The sequence below is a fragment of the Sycon ciliatum genome, chromosome 1, assembly GCF_964019385.1.
Source record: "Sycon ciliatum chromosome 1, ocSycCili1.1, whole genome shotgun sequence".
NCBI lineage: Eukaryota > Metazoa > Porifera > Calcarea > Leucosolenida > Sycettidae > Sycon > Sycon ciliatum.
The window spans coordinates 48,907,967-48,928,462 of record NC_088643.1 but is presented as its reverse complement, the minus strand read 5'-3'; the positions used below and the strand labels follow the sequence as shown (position 1 = coordinate 48,928,462).

General features: G+C 48.0%; 1 protein-coding gene across 1 annotated transcript in view; it reads right to left on the bottom strand.

The window, feature by feature from the left end:
- LOC135830631 (PAS domain-containing serine/threonine-protein kinase-like) overlaps window positions 1–19,364 on the bottom strand; it is a 38,335-nt gene extending 18,971 nt beyond the window's left edge. Inside the window, exons 1-9 of the mRNA XM_065342869.1 lie at window positions 18,973–19,364; window positions 15,353–16,090; window positions 7,273–7,413; window positions 6,588–6,728; window positions 3,512–3,799; window positions 2,281–2,497; window positions 1,399–1,718; window positions 339–560; window positions 1–31 (exon numbers count right to left, since the gene is read on the bottom strand). The exon at window positions 1–31 is cut by the window's left edge and continues 92 nt beyond it. Coding sequence (XP_065198941.1) covers window positions 1–31; window positions 339–560; window positions 1,399–1,718; window positions 2,281–2,497; window positions 3,512–3,799; window positions 6,588–6,728; window positions 7,273–7,413; window positions 15,353–16,090; window positions 18,973–19,104 — 2,230 coding nt within the window. The 5' untranslated portion in view covers window positions 19,105–19,364. The remainder of the gene's footprint in view (window positions 32–338; window positions 561–1,398; window positions 1,719–2,280; window positions 2,498–3,511; window positions 3,800–6,587; window positions 6,729–7,272; window positions 7,414–15,352; window positions 16,091–18,972) is intronic.
- Window positions 19,365–20,496: the final 1,132 nt, after the last annotated feature.

The window sequence follows — 20,496 nt, the reverse complement described above, 5'->3', positions numbered from 1 at the left end:
GACCTTCAAAGGCCTCTTCAGAGCTGTTGGGCTGCATAGTAAAGAAGAAGAACAAAATAAAAAGAGAATGGGCAATTGAAGAGTTGATAAGCAACCGTTGAAATTCCATGTCAAAACACTTCCTTTATACTAAATCAGGCAGTACAGCTGTTGCCATGGATTCAGAAAAGTCTAAAGGACTTTCACGTGGGGTCCGTGGTTCAAAAACAGGACACCCTCTGAACAGAAGCAGCAGGTACAGTAACAATAGCAACACTTCTACCGATGAATCAATGATAACAACAATGTCTACTTGTATAGTACGGGGCCAGAGCTGCAATGAGGCAAGCACAACCAACCTGAGAATCCTTTCCACTGTCATCGGTGTCGCTGACACAAGACCTAATACTAGTAGATGGAGATGGCTGCTCGTTCACACCATAATCTCGCTTCACCCACAGGCAAAGGAGCGATGTGTCGTTATTAAAAAGGATGTGTTTGACGTGAATGCTGACTTCAATACTGAAGTCATCTTTGTGGATCGCGCTTGTGTTCAAAGACATCCCGGCCAGGCAAGAGGACTGCAAACAAACACAAAACAGCAATATAGAAGTCCTGACAAGACAAGACAATCACCTAAATTCATCGAACACTCCCCACACCACCACACTGCATTCTAGCTATCCACGCAGCTGCCACCATACCCAGGAAGCTACTGAAGAATGAATGATCACGAGCAGGATTATGCAAGACAAACTTCAGCACGCAACAGAAAAGGGACAAAAGCCAGCTTCAGATATACGTAGAAGACCTGGTGGCTGACAGTCAGTTTTGTTCACTTCGCTGCATGCGTTTGGCTATCAGTGTCGTACTACTACCGCAGAGTACCCTTGATCTGCCCTCTCTGTAATTTTAGCACCCTACAGCATTTCTACCTGTAAAGCGACTTCAGCATACACGTCAAAATACGGCGTTGAACCGATGCATGCACAGCTGTACATAACACGTGCCGATGCAGGTATATGCGTCTCTTGTAGTGGGAGCGCCGCCCCCCCCCCCCCCCCCACCTGGATTTTACATCCAGAGAAAGGAAAATTGCATGGCAGAGTGCAAGCAAGTTTGTCCAGTGTGAGAACCTTAGCGTACTGAGGTCACATTTAGCATAATCTTGTGTGGAGCTCCAAGGTAAACCACTGTGAACTGAGCATTGAGGATCGACTTGCACAGCATGCAATGTGTGTACAAGGTACGTGTCGTATGCCCTACAGACAGAACACCACATCCACAGCACGTTCACGAAAGGACGAATTGGTGGGGCCCTCTGCTGTACTTTACAGTACTACGAGCGACTGAGTACTGCACTATGTAGTACTTTTTCAAGGCCACACCGTGTCTTTGGGCCAAGCTGACTTGACTTACCCGTGAGCCATGCTCTGAGAAACTGCTAATGAGAGAGTTTGAATCGGCGCCGCAACCCACATCCGACTTGATATCGCCAGAGTTGAGTGTACGCTCGCCAGACCTGGCAGTAGGCGTGACATTGCCCCGCACATGCTTTGCTCGCTTCTTCCCTGTTTGTCCCGGGGTAGAGCGTCCCATTAGCTCTGGAGTTGGAGATCTTGTCCAGCACAGTTCCGTGGTGGCATCCAGTGACTTCTGCTGTGACAGAAAGATCTCACTGCGTTGCTCATCAGGATCACTCTGTTCAGACCGCTCAGGAGAACTCCCACTCCCACTCCCTAAAACAATGAAGTCAGAAAGGAAATATAATTATACCGAAAAAACACCAATGACTTAGAAAGGACAGCACAGAAGGAGCATGTATAGACTGCAGCCACAACTTCATTCAGAAATATCAGGTACTAGCCAAATATTGGGCATCTCTTCAATCTCCAAACATGCCCAAGTGCGTTTTGCTTCCTGGACAAGGAATGCGCATTTCAGCTTAGTTTATTTCGTTAGGAACTTGTTGTTTCAAACTGACAAAGCACGTCTTTTCACAGCTCTCGAGGATTTTGATATCTCTATTATGCAGAGTATGAATAGCTTGTGGGCTGCATGAATGTCTTCAAACATTAGGGTGTTTGTTCACTCTAATCCCAGTTTGAGACTGTCCGTACGAGATTCTTGTGCAACTTCTCGTGTCTATGCTTTCGAAACACACCACCCAGTAGGCACATTCTGGAGTGATGGCCGGGACACACAGCTGGGTATGTTCAGAAAATAGTAGTTCAAAATACAGAATGGCACATAATTTACAGTACATGAAGCAGAAATCAGACCAGTCACAGGAGAAATTACCTCCTTCCAGGATGATACCAAGATCATTGGGTACTGTTTGAAATTGGCCGCCAGCTGACGAAGGTCCACTGGAGCTTGAATGAGAACACCGTCCACCTGTGCTACATGTACTGTTCATCCGGCTTGACAAATGATACGGCATGGTGTTGAACCTCAGACGCTGTAACCCCGCTGAACGCACCTCGTTCATCATGCCAGGTATAAGCTCGTCGATGGTCTGCGAGTAAAGCAGTAAAACAAAGCCACAGAAGCAGAGCCACATTATGATAGGGATACAGGAACTGGGGCTAACAACTGGCACAATAACCAAATGCATAAGATCGCACATTAGGTGCTCACCGGGATGCTTTTAAAAGTAGAAGTACATGTATGTATTGCAAAGTACATGTATGTATTGCAAGTACATGTATGTATTGCAAAGTACATGTATGTATTGCAAAGTACATGTATGTATTGCAAAGTACATGTATGTATTGCAAGTACATGTATGTATTGCAAAGTACATGTATGTATTGCAAGTACATGTATGTATTGCAAAGTACATGTATGTATTGCAAGTACATGTATGTATTGCAAGTACATGTATGTATTGCAAGTACATGTATGTATTGCAAGTACATGTATGTATTGCAAGTACATGTATGTATTGCAAGTACATGTATGTATTGCAAGTACATGTATGTATTGCAAGTACATGTATGTATTGCAAGTACATGTATGTATTGCAAGTACATGTATGTATTGCAAGTACATGTATGTATTGCAAGTACATGTATGTATTGCAAGTACATGTATGTATTGCAAGTACATGTATGTATTGCAAGTACATGTATGTATTGCAAAAGGAAGTCGGAGGCTGATTACAATTTCCAAACGAATGTAGGTCCACAAGCATTCACTCAATTTTAAACATCCAGTCAAACAAAGCACTTCTGATAAGTTATCGAACGCTTTCGCTCCCTTCTGATCAAGGATAATACAGGGAATGGCTCAATTTGGAAAGACTAAAACTCAAAGGGTAAAGATCAAGAAAACAACACTCGTGACAAGGTGGTAATTTATCCAGTAGAAAAACACAAATTTCGAAATAAAATGAAAATAAAAAGTACATCCATTCTCTGGATTTCGGAGTCATCCCATACAGTTTCCGATATTCAGCTACTGTATATAGCTTCCTCGCAAAATCGTTTCGGACAGCAGTTATGCGGAAAGGCTACAAAAGAGGACGTACCTTTTCTCCCAGCTCATCGGCACTGTATCCAAATAGCGGCGCACAGAAAGATGCATCACAGGAGGAGATAGTACCATCTAGTCGAACAGTCAACAGCCCAGTGATATTGTGATAAAGGACTATAACACACTGGATGTCCGATTCAATTTCAAACACCTTGTGCTTGGATGGGAAGCTTGCTCCCTGAAACATCACACGGTCCTTCTCATTCGAAAAGCGCATCAGGACAGTGAGTGGCAGCGTTGTTCCATCTTGCAATTGCCCTGTGACATGTTGTTCTTTCAGATCCTGAAAAATAACACAGAATAATAGGAAGCATTATCAGAGCCTTCATTCAGTCGCACCAGAGAACAAGTTGGACTTGCATGTGAGACATACCGGTAGTCATGTTCAATACCAGGAACTGTACAGCAGAAGAACTTGCAAATAGAAGACAGCAGACAGATCGAACACAGACACTAACAGCTTGGCTAGCGTAAGGTCATAATAGCAGCAAGAGTACATAACCCCCAAGAGTGTGCACCTGCCTGCACAACCTCTATGCATTGCTGCCGCGACGGCAGAACTTCACATCACGCGACATGGTTCAAAAGGTTACACTGGGCCACTGGCAAACAGTGCAAAGTGACCACAAGAGAGTTGTACCCAAAGCTGGGTTGCGTACAACCCTAGGCCCTGTATCAATCATGCACAGAGTACAAACAATGTGTACGGGTTAATCACGTGATGTGAAGTTCTGCCGTCGCAGACCCCATAGCTGGCGTTGCACACTCTTGGGGGTTATGTGCTCTTGATAGCAGCAAAAGTACATAACCCCAAGAGTGTGCAACTCCAGCTATGGGGTCTGCGACGGCAGAACTTCACATCACGTGATGAACCCGTACACATTATTTGCACTCTGTGCATGTGCATGACAGATACTGGGTTGTACGCAGCCCAGCTTTGGGTACAACTCTCTTGTGGTCACTTTGCACTGTTTGCCAGCATAACCTTTTGAACCATGTCACGTGATGTGAAGTTCTGCCGTCGCAGCACAGCATAGAGGTTGTGCAGGCAGTTGCACACTCTTGGGGTTATGTACTCTTGATAGCAGGCATAGGGAGAAATTATAATGCTGCTCATTTCTATTGTATACATAATATAATCATACGACACTAGTACCGACACTCATGCTACACATGTGTGTTCCTTGCTGCCGTGTTGCACTCGCTAACTGCATGGTAATATTATAGTCATGTGATGTGAATTTAACTGTGCCACGAAGGAGACAGTAGGGAGGTTTAGTCCCACGTAATCCATGGGTACTTTACGTGTGTGTACCACGTGATACTCAGTGACCCAAGTACACGCGTTTTCTGATTCACGACATACCGTGTATGTAGGCTCACCCACGTTCCGCCAGAACGTGGGTGAAAATCAGAATGGAGCGCATTGTGCGAGCTGTGAGGGTGCTCAGCTGAAGAAGTTTCCGAAGGACGAAATCAAAATATTGGATAGGCGTCTTAGGCCCGGGTAGCTTCGTCTTTGACCAGGTTTGGGCCTTTCGCTTCATGCTTTTGTTTGTTCCGTGTGACTAAACACAACATTGCAACGTGGGTGCCCTTCATCCACTTTACGTGGATCACCCACGTACGCGTTTCCGTTACGTGGGAACTAAACCTCCCTAATAAAGCTACGCTGCGCATTGTGCTAAAGTCATGTCTGTAAATTAAGTGTAAAACTATCCTTCTACATGCAAGTACAGGCTGCATTCACTGCGTTCAACAAGAGCCTCCAGAGGTGCTCATCCATTTGCCATACCACCACAATCACTCTAAGGGCTGGGTTCCACTGCGGCTCCGCTGCTCTTCTTTCGCGGCTTGAAACGTCATCATTACCATAGTGACCGTGGCTCGAGCTGGAGCAGCGAGGCCGCGGCTCACCGCGAGGTTTTGCTACGATTCTTGATCAAAAACTGCGAGCCGTGGTCGCGGCTCGACCTGTTTCCCACACTTCGCATTGTTTTGTACGGGAGAATTTTAAAATTCAAATTTTAATTCGTTGCGCAGGCGAGAACACGAGGATTTTTTTGATTTCGCGCGCGCGCGCGCACGCGCGCGGAGGCAGGTAAAACGTCATCAAAAAATGTGGAGCACGACCGCGGTACCGCGAATGGCGAGTGTCAGTGGAACCGCGCTGCTCCGCTGCATGCAGCCAAGTGCCGCGGAGCAGCCGAGCAGCAGAGCCGCAGTGGAACCCTAGCACAGGTGGAGGAGACGATTGCGTACAGATTTATCCCTGCCATCACAGGCCACCAGATCAGTTAGGGGGGAGGGGGATGTGCATTGTCCTGGCACCCCATGTCATGTCACCATGACAGTCTTGGATCGGTCTGGGGAGTCCTGCCATTGTGGCAGATGCATGGGAGGGGATGACCACATGCAAAAGAAAGCAGAAGGAATAGATATTCTGCTGTAGTATGCTCTAGGGGTGAAACGAGTGCCAAAATTGGGGACTCGAGTACTCTTTGAAAAAACGAGCGAGTATTCGAGCGAGTACGAGTATTTTACTGACAACATAAAACAACGCACTGCATACACTCTCGCACCACTGAACGTAGTACAGTGGTCCCTCTATAATCCGGCACCATTTGTGCCACGGAAATCTGCTGGATTAGGGAGGGTGCTGGATTAACAAATCTGATCTACTGCTGCAATGTGCATGAAGAGGATATTTGGCTACTGAAAATTGTGCTGGTTTATAGAGGGTGCTGGTTTATAAAGTGCCGGATTAAAGAGGGACGACTGTACACCCGATACACATGTAGTCTTGCATGCAGCCTAGTGCAGGAAATAGTCGAACTACTGTCTTTTGCTGGTAAGTAGGGACAAGCAATAATTTCGCGCTTGCATGGACCATCAGTACCAGTCAGAGTAACAGAAATGCTCGATGTACATGCATACAATACACAATACATAGGATACTTCGAGTATTTTGCGAAACGAGCACTCGCTCGTTTCAAATTTTCGAGCGAGTGCTCGGGTATTCGATATACTCGTTTCACCCCTAGTATGCTCCGCCAAGCTGTCACACTAACCTGGGCCATCGATTCCGTTTTCCTTTCAGGAAGGACTAGTCTGGGCAATAGGTTGCATATTGAGCTGTCCAGTAAGTCACTTGGATTATCATGGAAGCCAAATATGGGTGCAAGCTCAGGATCTGCATCAATAACATCACCCTACAAGTGTTGAGCAAACAGACAAATACACACAGAACTCATCATTAGGCAAGTCTACCGTATTATTTTTATGGGGAACAGGGAGGGGGGGGGGGGAGGGAGGGCGTTTGTGTTTAGATCAATAGGTCTTGTTGGAAACTACTTCTGACCCTCCCTATACTATCCTATGTCTGCTCCCAGGCTCACAACCCAAATGTTCAGAGAACACAGAGGGAACAAGGGCTTATCATCACATTCTTCATAAAATCCAGAATAACCGGCAACCACTACATGGTCTGAGCCATTCTGTAAGCTTCGATCACCCCTGTAGCAGTGGTGTAAAACTGATACCATGGGCTAGAATACATAATCCGACAATTGATAGTTACACCAAAGAGTAAACAGTGGGTCAGCAACACGATCGTTTCAGCTCTAGTTTTTTCCCGGACAGAGTTCTGGCTGCTACTGAGAGCGATAAAGTGTGCCACAAGATTGAGACAAAAAGCAAGGAGAGTTTCCTCTACATAGCACCAGAGACAGATGAAGAATTCCTGCAGCAACATACCTTCATACTTAATGTCAATACTGCGGTTGTTCGTCCAACTTGCTCCATAATCGCAAGACAGTGGCTTGCCTTGCCTGTCTTAATTGGTTTCACCCACAAGGATGCTGGGAATGAGGTACCAGCTTTATCAACGGCAATGACCTAGATAACAGAATGATAAATCACATCAAACCTATCGGAAATTACCGCCTAGCGTTTACCTAGCAACTTTCAGCTTTGTCAGAAGAGGCTTCACTCCCGAAATCTGTAGTGTACAATTCTTAACAGCTATAAATTTAACCCTTGAGCCACGGCACATACTTGGTAGTTACACGGCTTTTGGTGCTACACATAGTATGCACATAGTCACTGAAAAACCGGGAAATACATGTACTAGCAAAAGAACGTAACCAGCACTGAGGAGGCACCGGTCGTAAGCCAGTTCTCGGTCAGCCCCGATTCCAAAGGAGATCACGTGCATACAGTTTGAGTACTGCTGTAGTACCAAATCTACTACAAAGTAGTACAGAATTAGCCCAAATACTACGAAGGGCTGCTAATTGGAGTTTGAATTCTATGTTTCTTCAGTTGTTCATGGCACAGTAGAGGACGATTCACAATACCACTTTTTGCGATGCAATACGCGACTTGCGACAGCTGCGACCAGAAAATGCCTGCCGCGAGCTGCCGCGTACAGTCACAAGGCACCTGTCGCAGAAGTTGAAGAAAGTTCAACTTTTGCGACGTACGATGCGCGACATACACAAATGGAGTACAGCTGCTACTCTGAGTGCACGTGCAGTGCACTTGCATAGTACATGCACTGCATCGGGATGTCACAAAAACCTAAAAGATAGTGCATCGTGTGTTGCGGTTGCCACTCATAGCAGGTATCACAAGTCGCATGTCATGTCGCAAAAAGTGGGATTATGAATGGGCCTTAAGGGTCTTTCAGTGATGGCTACTTGGTCATGCCTTTTACTGCAGATCCAGGGACTAGCCAAAGCAGGGTAGGCGCATAATGCCCCCCCCCCCCCCTCTGATTGAGTGCCCTCCTGTGACAAAGTGGGGTAAAGTCCGGGATTCTCCCCCTGTACGTTGAATCTTGCATGGCAAGACAATTTTGGAACATGGAAAAATGGGTTGGGGGGGGGGGGGGGGAATGGGTTACGGTGTAACTGCCCCCCCCCCCCCCAACCAACTTTGCCGGCTCTCGCCGTCGATTATTTACCGTATGATTGTGGTACGCATTGCACTGGTTCACATAAGCACAATGCACCGGGAGAGATTGCAAGAGGCCCACTGCCAGTGCCTCCCGCCGCGTACAGTGTACCGGCGATATGTGCACCAACCCTAATGTTCTCTGGGCACAGGGGACACCTAAAAATGTTGATTTGCATTGCGCAAACCGTAGTTAATCTACATGTCACAGAGCCGCATCTCCCGCATGGAGATGCTGTCCGCGGTCACGCCAAAACCGGCACAATCTCGTACGAGCTTCGCCGTAGTCGTACGCACTGCCGGGCTCCAGCGCGGGGGGCCTACGTCCGCACGCGCAACCGCGATGCGCGTAGTTAATCTACATGTCACAGAGCCGCATCTCCCGCATGGAGATGCTGTCCGCGGTCACGCCAAAACCGGCACAATCTCGTACGAGCTTCGCCGTAGTCGTACGCACTGTCGGGCTCCAGCGCGGGGGCCTACGTCCGCACGCGCAACTGCGATGCGCGTACGGCATGCCGTATAAGCCACCTATCCGCCTGGGGTCCAAGCTCACCCAAGGCCACCCTTCAAGGTAGGAACAAGTAAAGACATTCGCCAGTTTGTTGTACCTGCCCGCCGCAGAAATTGTTTCTTCTAAGCTTCCGTACTCAGTGATAGTCTAGCATCCGCCATGGCTTTCTCGCAGGCACAAAGGGACTCTATCCAGTAGATAGTAGCAGCCAGCGTGGCAGCAGCCCTCAGCGGCGAGGCACGGGAGAACACCACGGAGCAAGAAGCTGACGGAACGTGTGCTGACGAATTCATGCACCATACGCACATGGGTTACCCCTCTTGCATATCCCATGTCTCGTTGGAGACAGTCGATCGGATAAGACGAATTGAGTACATAGATCTGGCAATGCTGCTTCCGCCCAAACACATTTCTTCCTGGGAGCCAGCCCCTAAGAGGTTCCGAATCGATGATGGAGGTGCACTTTTGGTGAAAAGCACACCGAAAGGAAAATAGAGAACCTTGCCACTTGGATCGAGGCATGGTCTATTTTTAGCCTGATAACCATCCGCGATCATCCTCGCTGCGCCGCTGCACTAATGCAGCATCAAATCCGTATGGTTCACGCAGCCAGGAAATGCCGCTTCTCGGCAGTTGTTGACTACGGCATGCGGGCACGCCAGGCCCTCCCCACTTGCAACACTTGCAAGAAGGTGAGACATTTGGCCGGATCATGCACACTTGGCCGGATCATGCACCTCTGCCTTTCGCGACAAACAGGCGAAAGAGAGCACGGGTACAAAATTCACCGAAATCTGCTGCCGCTATAATCACGGCGCCTGCAGCGGCCACCTCGTTGGCCATCTGGCGTTCGCTGTCAAGGTCGTCCCAGCCGGTCGCACGTTCACTCGCCGCCTCATTGACCTGTGTTCCTCGGTCACCAGCCCTGCCGCGGTCGTACGCCTCACCAGCGAGGCTCTCGCTCACATCAGATGGTGGCAGGATTTCCTCCAACTATGGAATGAAAAAAAGCCCTTCTACACGATGCCGCATGGTCAAAGTCCCCGGACCTGGAACCATTCACCGACGTGTCCGGCAGTGGTTTCGGCGGCTTCTACCAAGGTCGTTGGTTCGCCGGCACATGGCCAGTGGCGCAGCAGGCCCCGCCATACACGTCCATAATGTGGAAAGAGACGTGGCCCATCGCCATTGCCTGCCAACTCTGGGGCCCCCACTGGGCACAGAAGAAGATCCTCTTGCACTGCAACAACTCATCAGTATGCACTGCCTGGGAGTCCGGCACATGCCGACACGCCGGGGTTATGGCACTGAAACGCAGCCATGCAACTCACCGCTCGCCACAACTTATGCCTGCTCATTTGTCACATCGCCGGCGTTGACAACAGCATCGCAGACGCACTCTGCCGGGCCCAGTTCCAGTGCTTCCGCCGTCTGGTTCCCGACGCGGAGACTGCCCCATCATCACTCGCAAGTGCCCAATCCGACAATGGATAGTCACATCCGTCTGCAGTTGAATGGGCGCTTCAGCCGCCAATTCAAGTTCCTTGAAATCCCAGCCACCGCTCCGCGGGCTCGCCGTACGTGCGTAGCCCCCCCCCCCCCTAGCCCAGCATGTTTGCCCTTTTCTTGTTGTTTTGTTTCCCCTGCTCTCGGGTCATATTTGCATTAGCCCCACGGGGTGAGGGCAAACCTCGGGCAACCAGATACAGGAACGCCCGGCCGAAGTCAAGGGAGAGATCTCCCACTAGCATAACCCACAGGGTCCCTGCTTACAACCCGGTAAAACCGCAGCCACGCATGCCGGGCTGAAAGGGAACTATGGTGTTCGAATACTTATGATAACATTGTGTATGCATTTACAATTATTATTCACGATTTGCTAGAGTTACTTACGTGGTTTGTTATATTCTTGCTCAGCGAAGTCTCTCTGCAGAAAACTCTACGATGTGTCACTATCTGACAGGGTTTACTGTCACCCCGTATCGGGTGCAAGCACCCACTGACAGATCAAACACTTTTCTTTCCTCATCTTTGATCTTTCTGTCTTCGTCCTGCTCACTACTGTTTGTCGTTCGAATTTCTGATTTATTTATTTATTTTGCTTCTGCATGTCTGCATTTGTTTTGCACCATGTTTTCCATGGATACGCGGGCTGTGCGCAGCAGCGCACCTTTCTGGGGAGACTGGTATCGTTTTAGGTTGCGTCCCGCTACCCTTATTTGTTGCGTGTAGTACGCTGGTCTCGTTTGTGCTGCACTTGTACGCGCACGTTTTGCCAGGGACAGCGGTTTTGCATTCGCTCTTCTTGGCGCAGCCAGTTCTCTCTCGCTTCTCTCTCATTTTCTCTCTCCTTTCAACCATGCATAATTTGTTCCTTATCTGAAAAGGCTGTGATCTTTTGTGTGACGGTGTGCACGGGGTGCATGACTGAGTGCCTGGGAAGGTTTAGATAACAGGGCCGTGTTCAGAGAAGCTGGCCACCACTTTGCGACCCGGCGTAACATGCATACACCGCAGTAGGGGTCAAAGGGGTGTTCCGGGTGCCCGGGGACCCCCCCCCCCAGAAATCTCCGGTATCGCTAGTAAAAGCAAGAGTACATGAAAACCAGAGAGTGCAGCTTGGGGCCTTTTCTACTATGGGTGTCTGTCACGGCGGAATTCCGTGATTACATCATATTTTGCGCAGATCTGAGGCGGGATATGGCGTAGTGCGTACAACTGAGCTGCAGTTATGCAGAAAGCGACCTGCTTGAATCCTGCTTGTACGCACTACATCACTAAAATGATGTAATCACGGAATTCCGCCGTGACAGCAACCCATCCGAGCTGCACACTCTGGTTTTCATGTACTCTTGGTAAAAGGGTACCCGTTTGGATGTCGATGATCTAGTCAGTACGGAACAACACTGCTGGGATCGTGCGTTCCAGGCGAGAGTTAATTATTTACAACTCCACGCTGGATGTCTGCATTGCTGTTGCATTTTCGCACCTAGTAGATCTACCTCTGCAAGTATCAGACAGAAATCAATTTGCGAATCATGTGATATCAAAATGCAACCTGAGAACAAATGAATTAAAAATGACCGCAGCTTAGCCGCTATGCCGGCCATTTAGGGAACGTGCGCGTGTGCGGGCGTATGCATGTGTGTGTTTGTGTCGCATGCGCTTGTGTCTGTGTCCTCCTAGGCTCGCTAGCCGCCGATCTCTCAGCGCAAGCAGAGCACCTGATTGCCAACTTGGTAGCCACTGGCACGCAGCGCAAGTACGCCCCAGGATGCAATGCATTCCTGGAGTTCATGGGTTGCATGTGCCGCGGCGTACATCACCCAGATCAGAACGACGTCCTGCTGTTCGCTGCCGCAATGTCGCACACAGCCAGCGCCAGCACTCTGAGAGTCTACCTGGCCGCGGTCAAATACCACCTCCTCCGCATGGGAGGCCCGGTCGGGGTTACATCCTCAAACCGCATCACGGCCCTGCTGAAGGGCTTAGAGAGGGAGAGAGTGCCACTTCCCAGGCATCCGTCGGCACGCCCTCAGCGCCAAGCGATCACCGTCCACCAGCTTAAGGCTCTCCGCCACCTCTTGGATCTGTCCTTGTACTCCCGGCAGACAGACTAGTGCTACGGGCTGCTCTGACGACAGCCTTCCACGGTCTACTGCGTGTCAGTGAGTACATGTCGCCGTCACCACACGGTCCCGACGGCCTCAAGACGCTGAGGCGCGAACATCTGCGACTAGCCCAGCAGGAGGCCTCTCTGCAGCTCCAGAGGACGAAGACGTCTCAACTAACAACAGGCGGGGAGGTAGCGCTGCACCGCTATGCCGACCCCGCGCTATGTCCCGTCCGAGCCCTGCAGGCTTACGTTCAGTCCAGCACATGGAGCAACGACAAGCAACCCCTCTTCAAGTTTCGGGACGGTCGCCGTCTCACGTCGAACAACATCAATGCTGTCCTACACAAAGTGCTAGGTCCAAGCATCAGCAGCCATTCCTTACGCGCCAAAGGAGCCACACACATGGCGGATCGAGGCGCCCCTGAGTATGCCCTGATGGCAGCAGGCCGCTGGTGCAACTGGGCATACCGCACGTACACAGCACTACTAGAGCCTGCGTGTCGCAAGCCACTTGGTACCTTTGTTGGAGGCACGGGTGCTGCCGATGGAAAGCCGCATAGTGCACGCACATCGGCACCATTGAACTATTCATGTGTACTAAGATTTAGTGTTCCGCTGCCATAGCAACCTAGTAGTACACACAGCCATTCGGACGGCGCACGGTCCTGTGGGTCGCTTCTGCTGTCCTTGCCTCTCTGATGCGTGATATGTGTACAATCATAATAATTATGACCTCATACTGAGTACATGTACGTCATACTTGACTACCGATCGCAGGCTCATGATTATTCATGCTTGAATAGCGCTTGCGACACCCCACGGGCTCGTCTCTCTTGTGTGGCATGAAGGTTAGTACGTAGTATGCGAGGCCGGCTCTAGCTCTGTCAGGACATGCTGAAGAGTCCATCTTACATGAGTTGTACGTCCTGTCAGGGCACGCCGTACCCGTACACATTTGTACACTAGTACCGTAAAGTCCGGAGCAAACGCCCACCCCATTTTTGCAAGATCTGCTGGCCTATACGCACTGACCCCATGCACTTTCACCCCTACTGTACGAAAGTGCATCTCACACCGTAGCGCGAGGAACGCTTTGCTACGGTAAATTAGGCCAAGTAAAAAAAAAAGCTAGATGATCGTCCCCGTCCGCCCCAGTTTTTGTCAGCGCCCCAAGAAATATTTTATTTTTTAAATCGTGAGTTTTACTATATGGACCACATACTACTAGTATATCACAACGTCAGTATCGATCTGCTGAAGAAAGAAAAAGAAAAAAAGAAAAAAAAAGAAAAAAAGAGAAAAAAACCTTGATGTTGTTGTGTACACTGTGTGCATGAGAGGGTAAAAAGTAAAAAAATAAAAATAAAATCCTCCCGCCCTCCCCGATTTTTCCAAAAAAAAGGACGATCATCTAGTAATTTTTTTTACTCGGCCTTATGTCCATTTTCCAGGTTTCAAAATGTGTTTGGGCACTAGTTACGAGCTAGCTCCTAGTGATTTTATGATGTTGGTTGTTTTATTTCGCAAATCCAAACGGGAGTTACTTCGGAATAACCAGGTAGCGAAGAACAGGCTATTGCAGGAACGAAATACACTTCTGACGGTGTTTCAAGCCATCATTTCCAAATCACGCAAACCGCAATGGCAAGGGTTTTTCTCGAGCACTTCAGAGTTTTCAACAAGTTAGCAGCGACTTTGTAGGTGTAGCTTCTGTGACATCCCCCCTGTTTGACTTGCAACTGCAATACTGCGACCTGTCAAGTCGCTGAATGACGCTTCGTCAGAACAATCACCGTTCCATTCTGAAAGCGCGACATCTTGGCACTGCAGAAATTTCATGATTTGAAAACCAGATGGATTCTACGGCATTATTTCATGGAGAACGAACAAATAACAAAGATGACTCATTCATCGTATGAAAGGAAATCTCGACCGAAGTTTTTTTCTTTGCAGCAAGATATGACAATCGCTTTTGCAGAGCCTCTTGGTAAGACATAGCCAGTTTGTAGGCATTAAAGTCGTTCTCGTACGCATTCGACCCTCATGCCAGTTTTCTACAACAATACTGACCTGAAAAAGACGAAAATAGTATGGACCCGCTGGGGTGGGCGTTTGCAGCGAAGTGGGCATTTGCAGCGGACTTTACGGTATGCGCTTATGGTGGGAAAATCGGTGCGCCGACTAGCGACTACTAACCAGGGGACACGTTTGGTTGGTACAACGTAGAACAGGATTCATCAGAACAGTGTGCTTGGTTGGGACTGCACCTGTTCTGGATCGTTCAGAACATGTTCTGCTAGCTCCGGCCTCGAGGCAGGAGCAGCCAGAGAAGTTTTACTTTTCTCAGTGAAACCAAGCGGGAACATCGATTTTGGTCCAAAGTGATCACGTACATACGATTTTGGGTTGTACTTGGCATGCACTCGTCGTACCGCACAAAGTGACCATGGTGACTCGTACACATTTTCATGAATGCAACCACGTTAGGCGCACTTTTCACATAAATGCACTGTGTTTCTGACTAAACTTTCTGGAGTACCGTTTGGTTAGCATGAGACTGCGCCATATGCACCAGCTGTTGGATCCTGTTCTAGATCGTACCAACCAAACACGCCACCGGTGTATGTCTTACCCGGGTACGCACTAAGTGAGTTCCACTGCACTGCCATGGTAACGCGACTACAATTATAATCATCTATATACAGGAGACAGTGCATGCAATGGAAACAACAGGAAAGCTTGTGACCTACCAATTGTTCTGGAACCATCAGTTGTTCGCCATCCGATCCGCAGTGCTCTTCAAGTAAGCTCATAGTACCCAGGTAGTTGTCAGAGTGTAGCAATTCTTCAAAATGTAGTCCTTCGAATTCTGTTCGTGAGTATCCAAACACAGCGCTAGCTACGCTGTTGGCGACCAGAACAGCTGACGTGTCCATATCAATAGTCAGTAACATTTTGTTGGGGTTCTTGACAGTCATTGATGCTTCAGTACTGCCATAGTCAATGTAATGGCTAAGCTCATACACCTCTGAAGTGCACAGTGGAGACCCGCAATGGGATGCTGTGAACTTATTCCCCAGTCCGCTATGGTTTCCCTGGGTGCGCAAAGAATCAACGGACGTCCTCGATGACTTGGACAGCGTACGGCTGCGGCTTCTGGTGTTACTGTCTGACGAAGCCAAGTGACAAGATTGAATTGCATCCTCTATTCGCAGCACCGCTGGATCATCCACAGGTAGGGAGCTTGGTCCGACTGTACCATCCTCGCGACTCTGTGACGAGCTTCCCAACTCAGCGAGCTCATTGAAGTTGATTTGCTTCACCACCAAATTGTCATGCAGCTGTTGATTTTTCTTCCGGCAGTGCTCGATATGTACAGCATACGAGGGAGAACTCTTACGTTCGTGACCTGCACGAGTTGAGTTCCTGGTAGCTCTCTTTTGGGCTGCAAGCGCAGCAATAGAATCGGAAGCATTGGTTATGACGCCCTGCAAAGGAGAACAGACATGAGAGAAAGATGCGATGTGGTCGCTGCACTTCTACACAAATTGTGCAAATTGACGGCTGACCATCGTGTAAATATCCCCTAGCAGCAAAATTTCTGGACTACATCATTTTAATGATGCAGTGGGTACACGTACAAGCAGGATTCTAGCTGGTCTCTTGCTGCACAACTTCAGCTCAGTCGCACGCACTATGTCATTCCCCGCTGCATGATAGAATCAAATATGAAATAATCCAGGGATTTCGCTGTGACAGATACCCACAGACATCCATGCAAAAAAAGTCAGAAGCTGCACACTCTGGGCTTCATGCACACTTAGTTTCACCAAGGCAGTCCACCTGCTGGTAGCTCGGTCGGTAGGTTTGGTGGCTTTGGGTTTTGGACGAGTTCAGGAGCATTGAACCTCAAGTAGTGTATGCTTGAAACTGCTGGTCAGCAGTTCATATACGAAGTAGGACTAGCAGGGCCTTAGTATCCACTACTGATGTCTTCTGGCTTACTGTGCGACTCCGATCAACAACGTGCATACTGGCACAGAGCTTTAAATTTACATGTCCTGCAAAGAACACGAGGACTACAGTGGAACCACGACACCAAACCAGCCAATTCTGCTCGGTCCTGTTTCCTTCCTTAGCTCTCATCTGATGTAGGTGGGGGGGGGGGGGGGGGAAGAGGATTCATTCAGAAGAAAATGTTTCCGCACCACCGAACTCCAACCCTGGCCCTAAAATTAAGGAATGCAGTGCACTATGTTCTACCAAGAGTACATAACCACCAAGAGTGTGCAACTCCAGCTATATACAGGGTCTGCACCAGCTAGGCCTAGACAGATCCTGCCGGCAATTCTTTCGGCAAAATATCGAAGAATTGAAAGAGCGGAAATTGCCGGCAAAATCGGAGCAAAATATCGAGATGTTGGGTAAAATTGATGTCTGATACTTGGATTTCCTTGGTTCAGCAGGATACACTGCCCAGGACGAGATCATGTCACCGAAATATCACTGGGATTCACTGTGGATCCACATGATTTTGGAAGAACTCAGGGACACGTGCGTGGAAATCCGTGTTGAGAAACTGACCCTGCGATTTTATGAAACGTTGTACGGGAATTGGATAAAATACACGTTTTTCCGGAGCAAAATGGAGCAAAATATCGAGATTCTTGTGCCAGGCTCGGCAAAATATCGAAGATTTCACAGCAACATTTTGCGGCAAAATATCGAGGCGAGCGGAGCAGAATCTGTCTGGGCCTAGCACCAGCAGAACTTCACATCACGTGACAAACTCGTTATTATTATTATTATTATTTATTATTATAGGCTTTTCCGCGTTGGCATCGCTAAGCAAGCTTGGCTAGCCTTCGCATAAGCTGCTCCATAATGATGAGATGAAACAATGAATGCATGTATATACGATCTAGGACAGAACCAAGGTTGAGGATATTTTTGAAGAAAGCTGCAAGTTGTGTTGAGGAACACAAAGTTGCAAACTCTACGAAAGTAAACTGCAAGAAATGTTTTGGGGTTGATCTCATGATTATTGTAGTCACAGGTTGTGTTAGTAGTATTAAAGGTTGTGTTTTCACAGGTATATTGCTTACATTCCTATTCTTTTACAGAATTATTTTCACAAAATATGTTAGTCAATGAGTTATGTTATGGTACACCATACGGCCATGTTCGTACACATTTTATTGCACCCTAGGCCCTGCATGACAGATAACCATAAGAGGCTTGTACACAACCCTGCTTTGGGTTCAAATATCTTGTGGTCATTTGGCACTATTTGGCCAGCGTAACCTATTGAGTATTGTTGATGTTACCACAGAATGGCAGAGATAGCATTGAATGGAGATCGATATGAAACTCCTTGGTCCTCTATTATACTCTGAAGATACGTAGATACGGAAATTTCCAAAGCCAACAGTGATTTCCATTTCCTGGAGGCGGCATTCCTTCCAATTCAAGATGTGCATGTTAAAATGCCTCCTCGTCTTGCCGATTCTTCTGCACAATTGTGGACAGTGGATTCTGTCCACTGCTACTGCAAATTGTCTACCCACAGCGGATTATATCCTGTACTCGAACAACCAAACAGTCCCCAGTGAATGCCATATGTCGGCGGTGCAGGCTGCTGTGGTTTGGCCACATGGTGCAGAGGAGCCAGAATCTAGCTTATATCAAGCCTTGGGGCTAGCCATCAACACGTCTGATGTAGAATACGGTGGATAGACACGGTTCGGCATGATGTTAGGGTAGCAGATCTCTCTGTGGAGAATGCTCTCCAGGTTGTGGAGGACGGATTAAGTGGGCTCGGCATTATTGACAGATGCGTCAATCCTGGGCTTATCTGACAGGCTCAATGAGATGCCAACTGAGTGTATTGTCATTATTATTATTATTATTATTATTATCAAGAGCATAATATAAGCCCCCAAGAGTGTGCAACTCCTGACACCCTTTCTATGGGGTTCGCCGACGGCGAAAACTCACATCACGTTGTGTAGCGCCGCAGTTATATGTTTCCAGCCCGTTTTTAGCGTGCAGCGGAGTAATAAAAAAAGCACTCTCTGACAGAAACTCACTGCACATCTGCAAATCCCCAGCATGATCATGGCAGATATTCGGATTGCGCGCACGCTATTCTTCGTTTGTACATAGTACGAAACGTACCTGAGACACGTGATGTGAGTTTTCCCTGATACGCAGAGTTGCACACTCTTGGGGGGTTATATACTCTTGTTATTATTATCAGGACAAAGACATTGCCATGTCTAAGACAGAACACAGCGTCAGGCCACAATGCCACAGTCCAAAGCTAGGTACTACCTGAGCGTGTATTCAAAACAAAGCATTTAAAACTCACCTGGGATTTTTCAGTCATGATAGTGTTTGGTTGGGAGCACTGTCTAGATAGCAAATTTTCCAATGATTTTCGCTTGACAAAATGCCTTCGATAGGTCTTCAGATAGATAAGCCCGTCCGCATCCAGGAGCATGGAGTGTTTCTTCGTCTATCCATTTCATACATACACACACCTAACATCTACACTAAAATTGTAGTTTTGTATGTCAAGACAATTTCAATGTACTGCCTGAAACTACTTTCGTACGACAACCATAAGAGCTGGCTACACATTACGACAGTACGGTTCTAACTTAGTACATGTATTCAAAAGAAAGTGGACTGGCATGGCTATTGTAGAATACGACGAGTACTGACAATTGAGTTTCGACTTTCATAGCTGGAGTTGAAAGAGTCGGCTATGGACCTTGAACGCAGGTGCCGGTGCCACAGAGCTTGCAAAGATCCGTGCGCATCCGTATCCGGTCCCTCGCTTTGAGGTCAAAAGAACAGCCATTTCTATCTACTACTAGTACCGTACATACAGTATAAAGAGTCCATAACCAGGGAGTCGTCAAATACCGGTATTTGAGTCGTCAAATACCGGTATTTGACGACTTCCTGCCATAACTAAATAGGCATACCGGTTAAACTTCATAAAGCATAACCCAGATTAATTAATCCCCGCCCGGCGCCCCCCCCCCCTCCCCCCCGGCCGGCCGGACTCTTGTTCTATGATAATGTGTCACGGCCGCGCGTCGCGCGGGTTTGTGACTTGGCTTACAAATAAAATTTATTGTAATTATCATTTAAGAACCCCCGCGGCGCCCCGACACAAGCGTATATCACAAAAGGTCATTTTTTCTTTGTTACTGACCGGTTTCATCTTTTTGGTAAAGAATCATCAGAGTGAAAGGAGAAAAGAAAATACATGCTATTACAGTATTAGTAGGGCCAACTCACTTGGCCAAAACTAACTATGATACAAGTGGACCCATCAAAGCCGCTGGGAGCCCAAAGAGGCGCAGGGGTAGGGGTAATTGGATTATGATCATGAAAGCATGCAAATGTGAAAGGTGCCGTGTTTGGACACAGTAGAGGATATAACCCGAGTCAGAGGGTTACTCCGGCTGAATATAAATCCCGACTGCGATAGCAGGAGGGATTTATATGAGGGTACGGTATAACCCGACTACGCGGGTCATATCGGTACGCTTTCCAACGGCCAAAGAGAGTTGGAAAGCTTGTGTCTTTGTACGTATGTAATCAAGCACGCTCAGGAGGTCATGGCTGAATCTTGCCCGAGCCTGCAGCCCGGCGCCCAAGGGCCGTAGGCCCGAGGGCTGCAGGCAAGGGCAAGATTCAGCCTTCTTACATTATTATTATTTATATAATAATATTATTAAATTTTTGATAGGGCAATCCCCACAGGCCTAAGGCCTTCTTACAGGGTACCCTAAATGTGCCAATACAAGGTAACGGAAGCGAAAAACAGATGTGCAAAGGCGAATGTCAGCAGGTAAAGAGTTCCAACGATCTGAGCCTA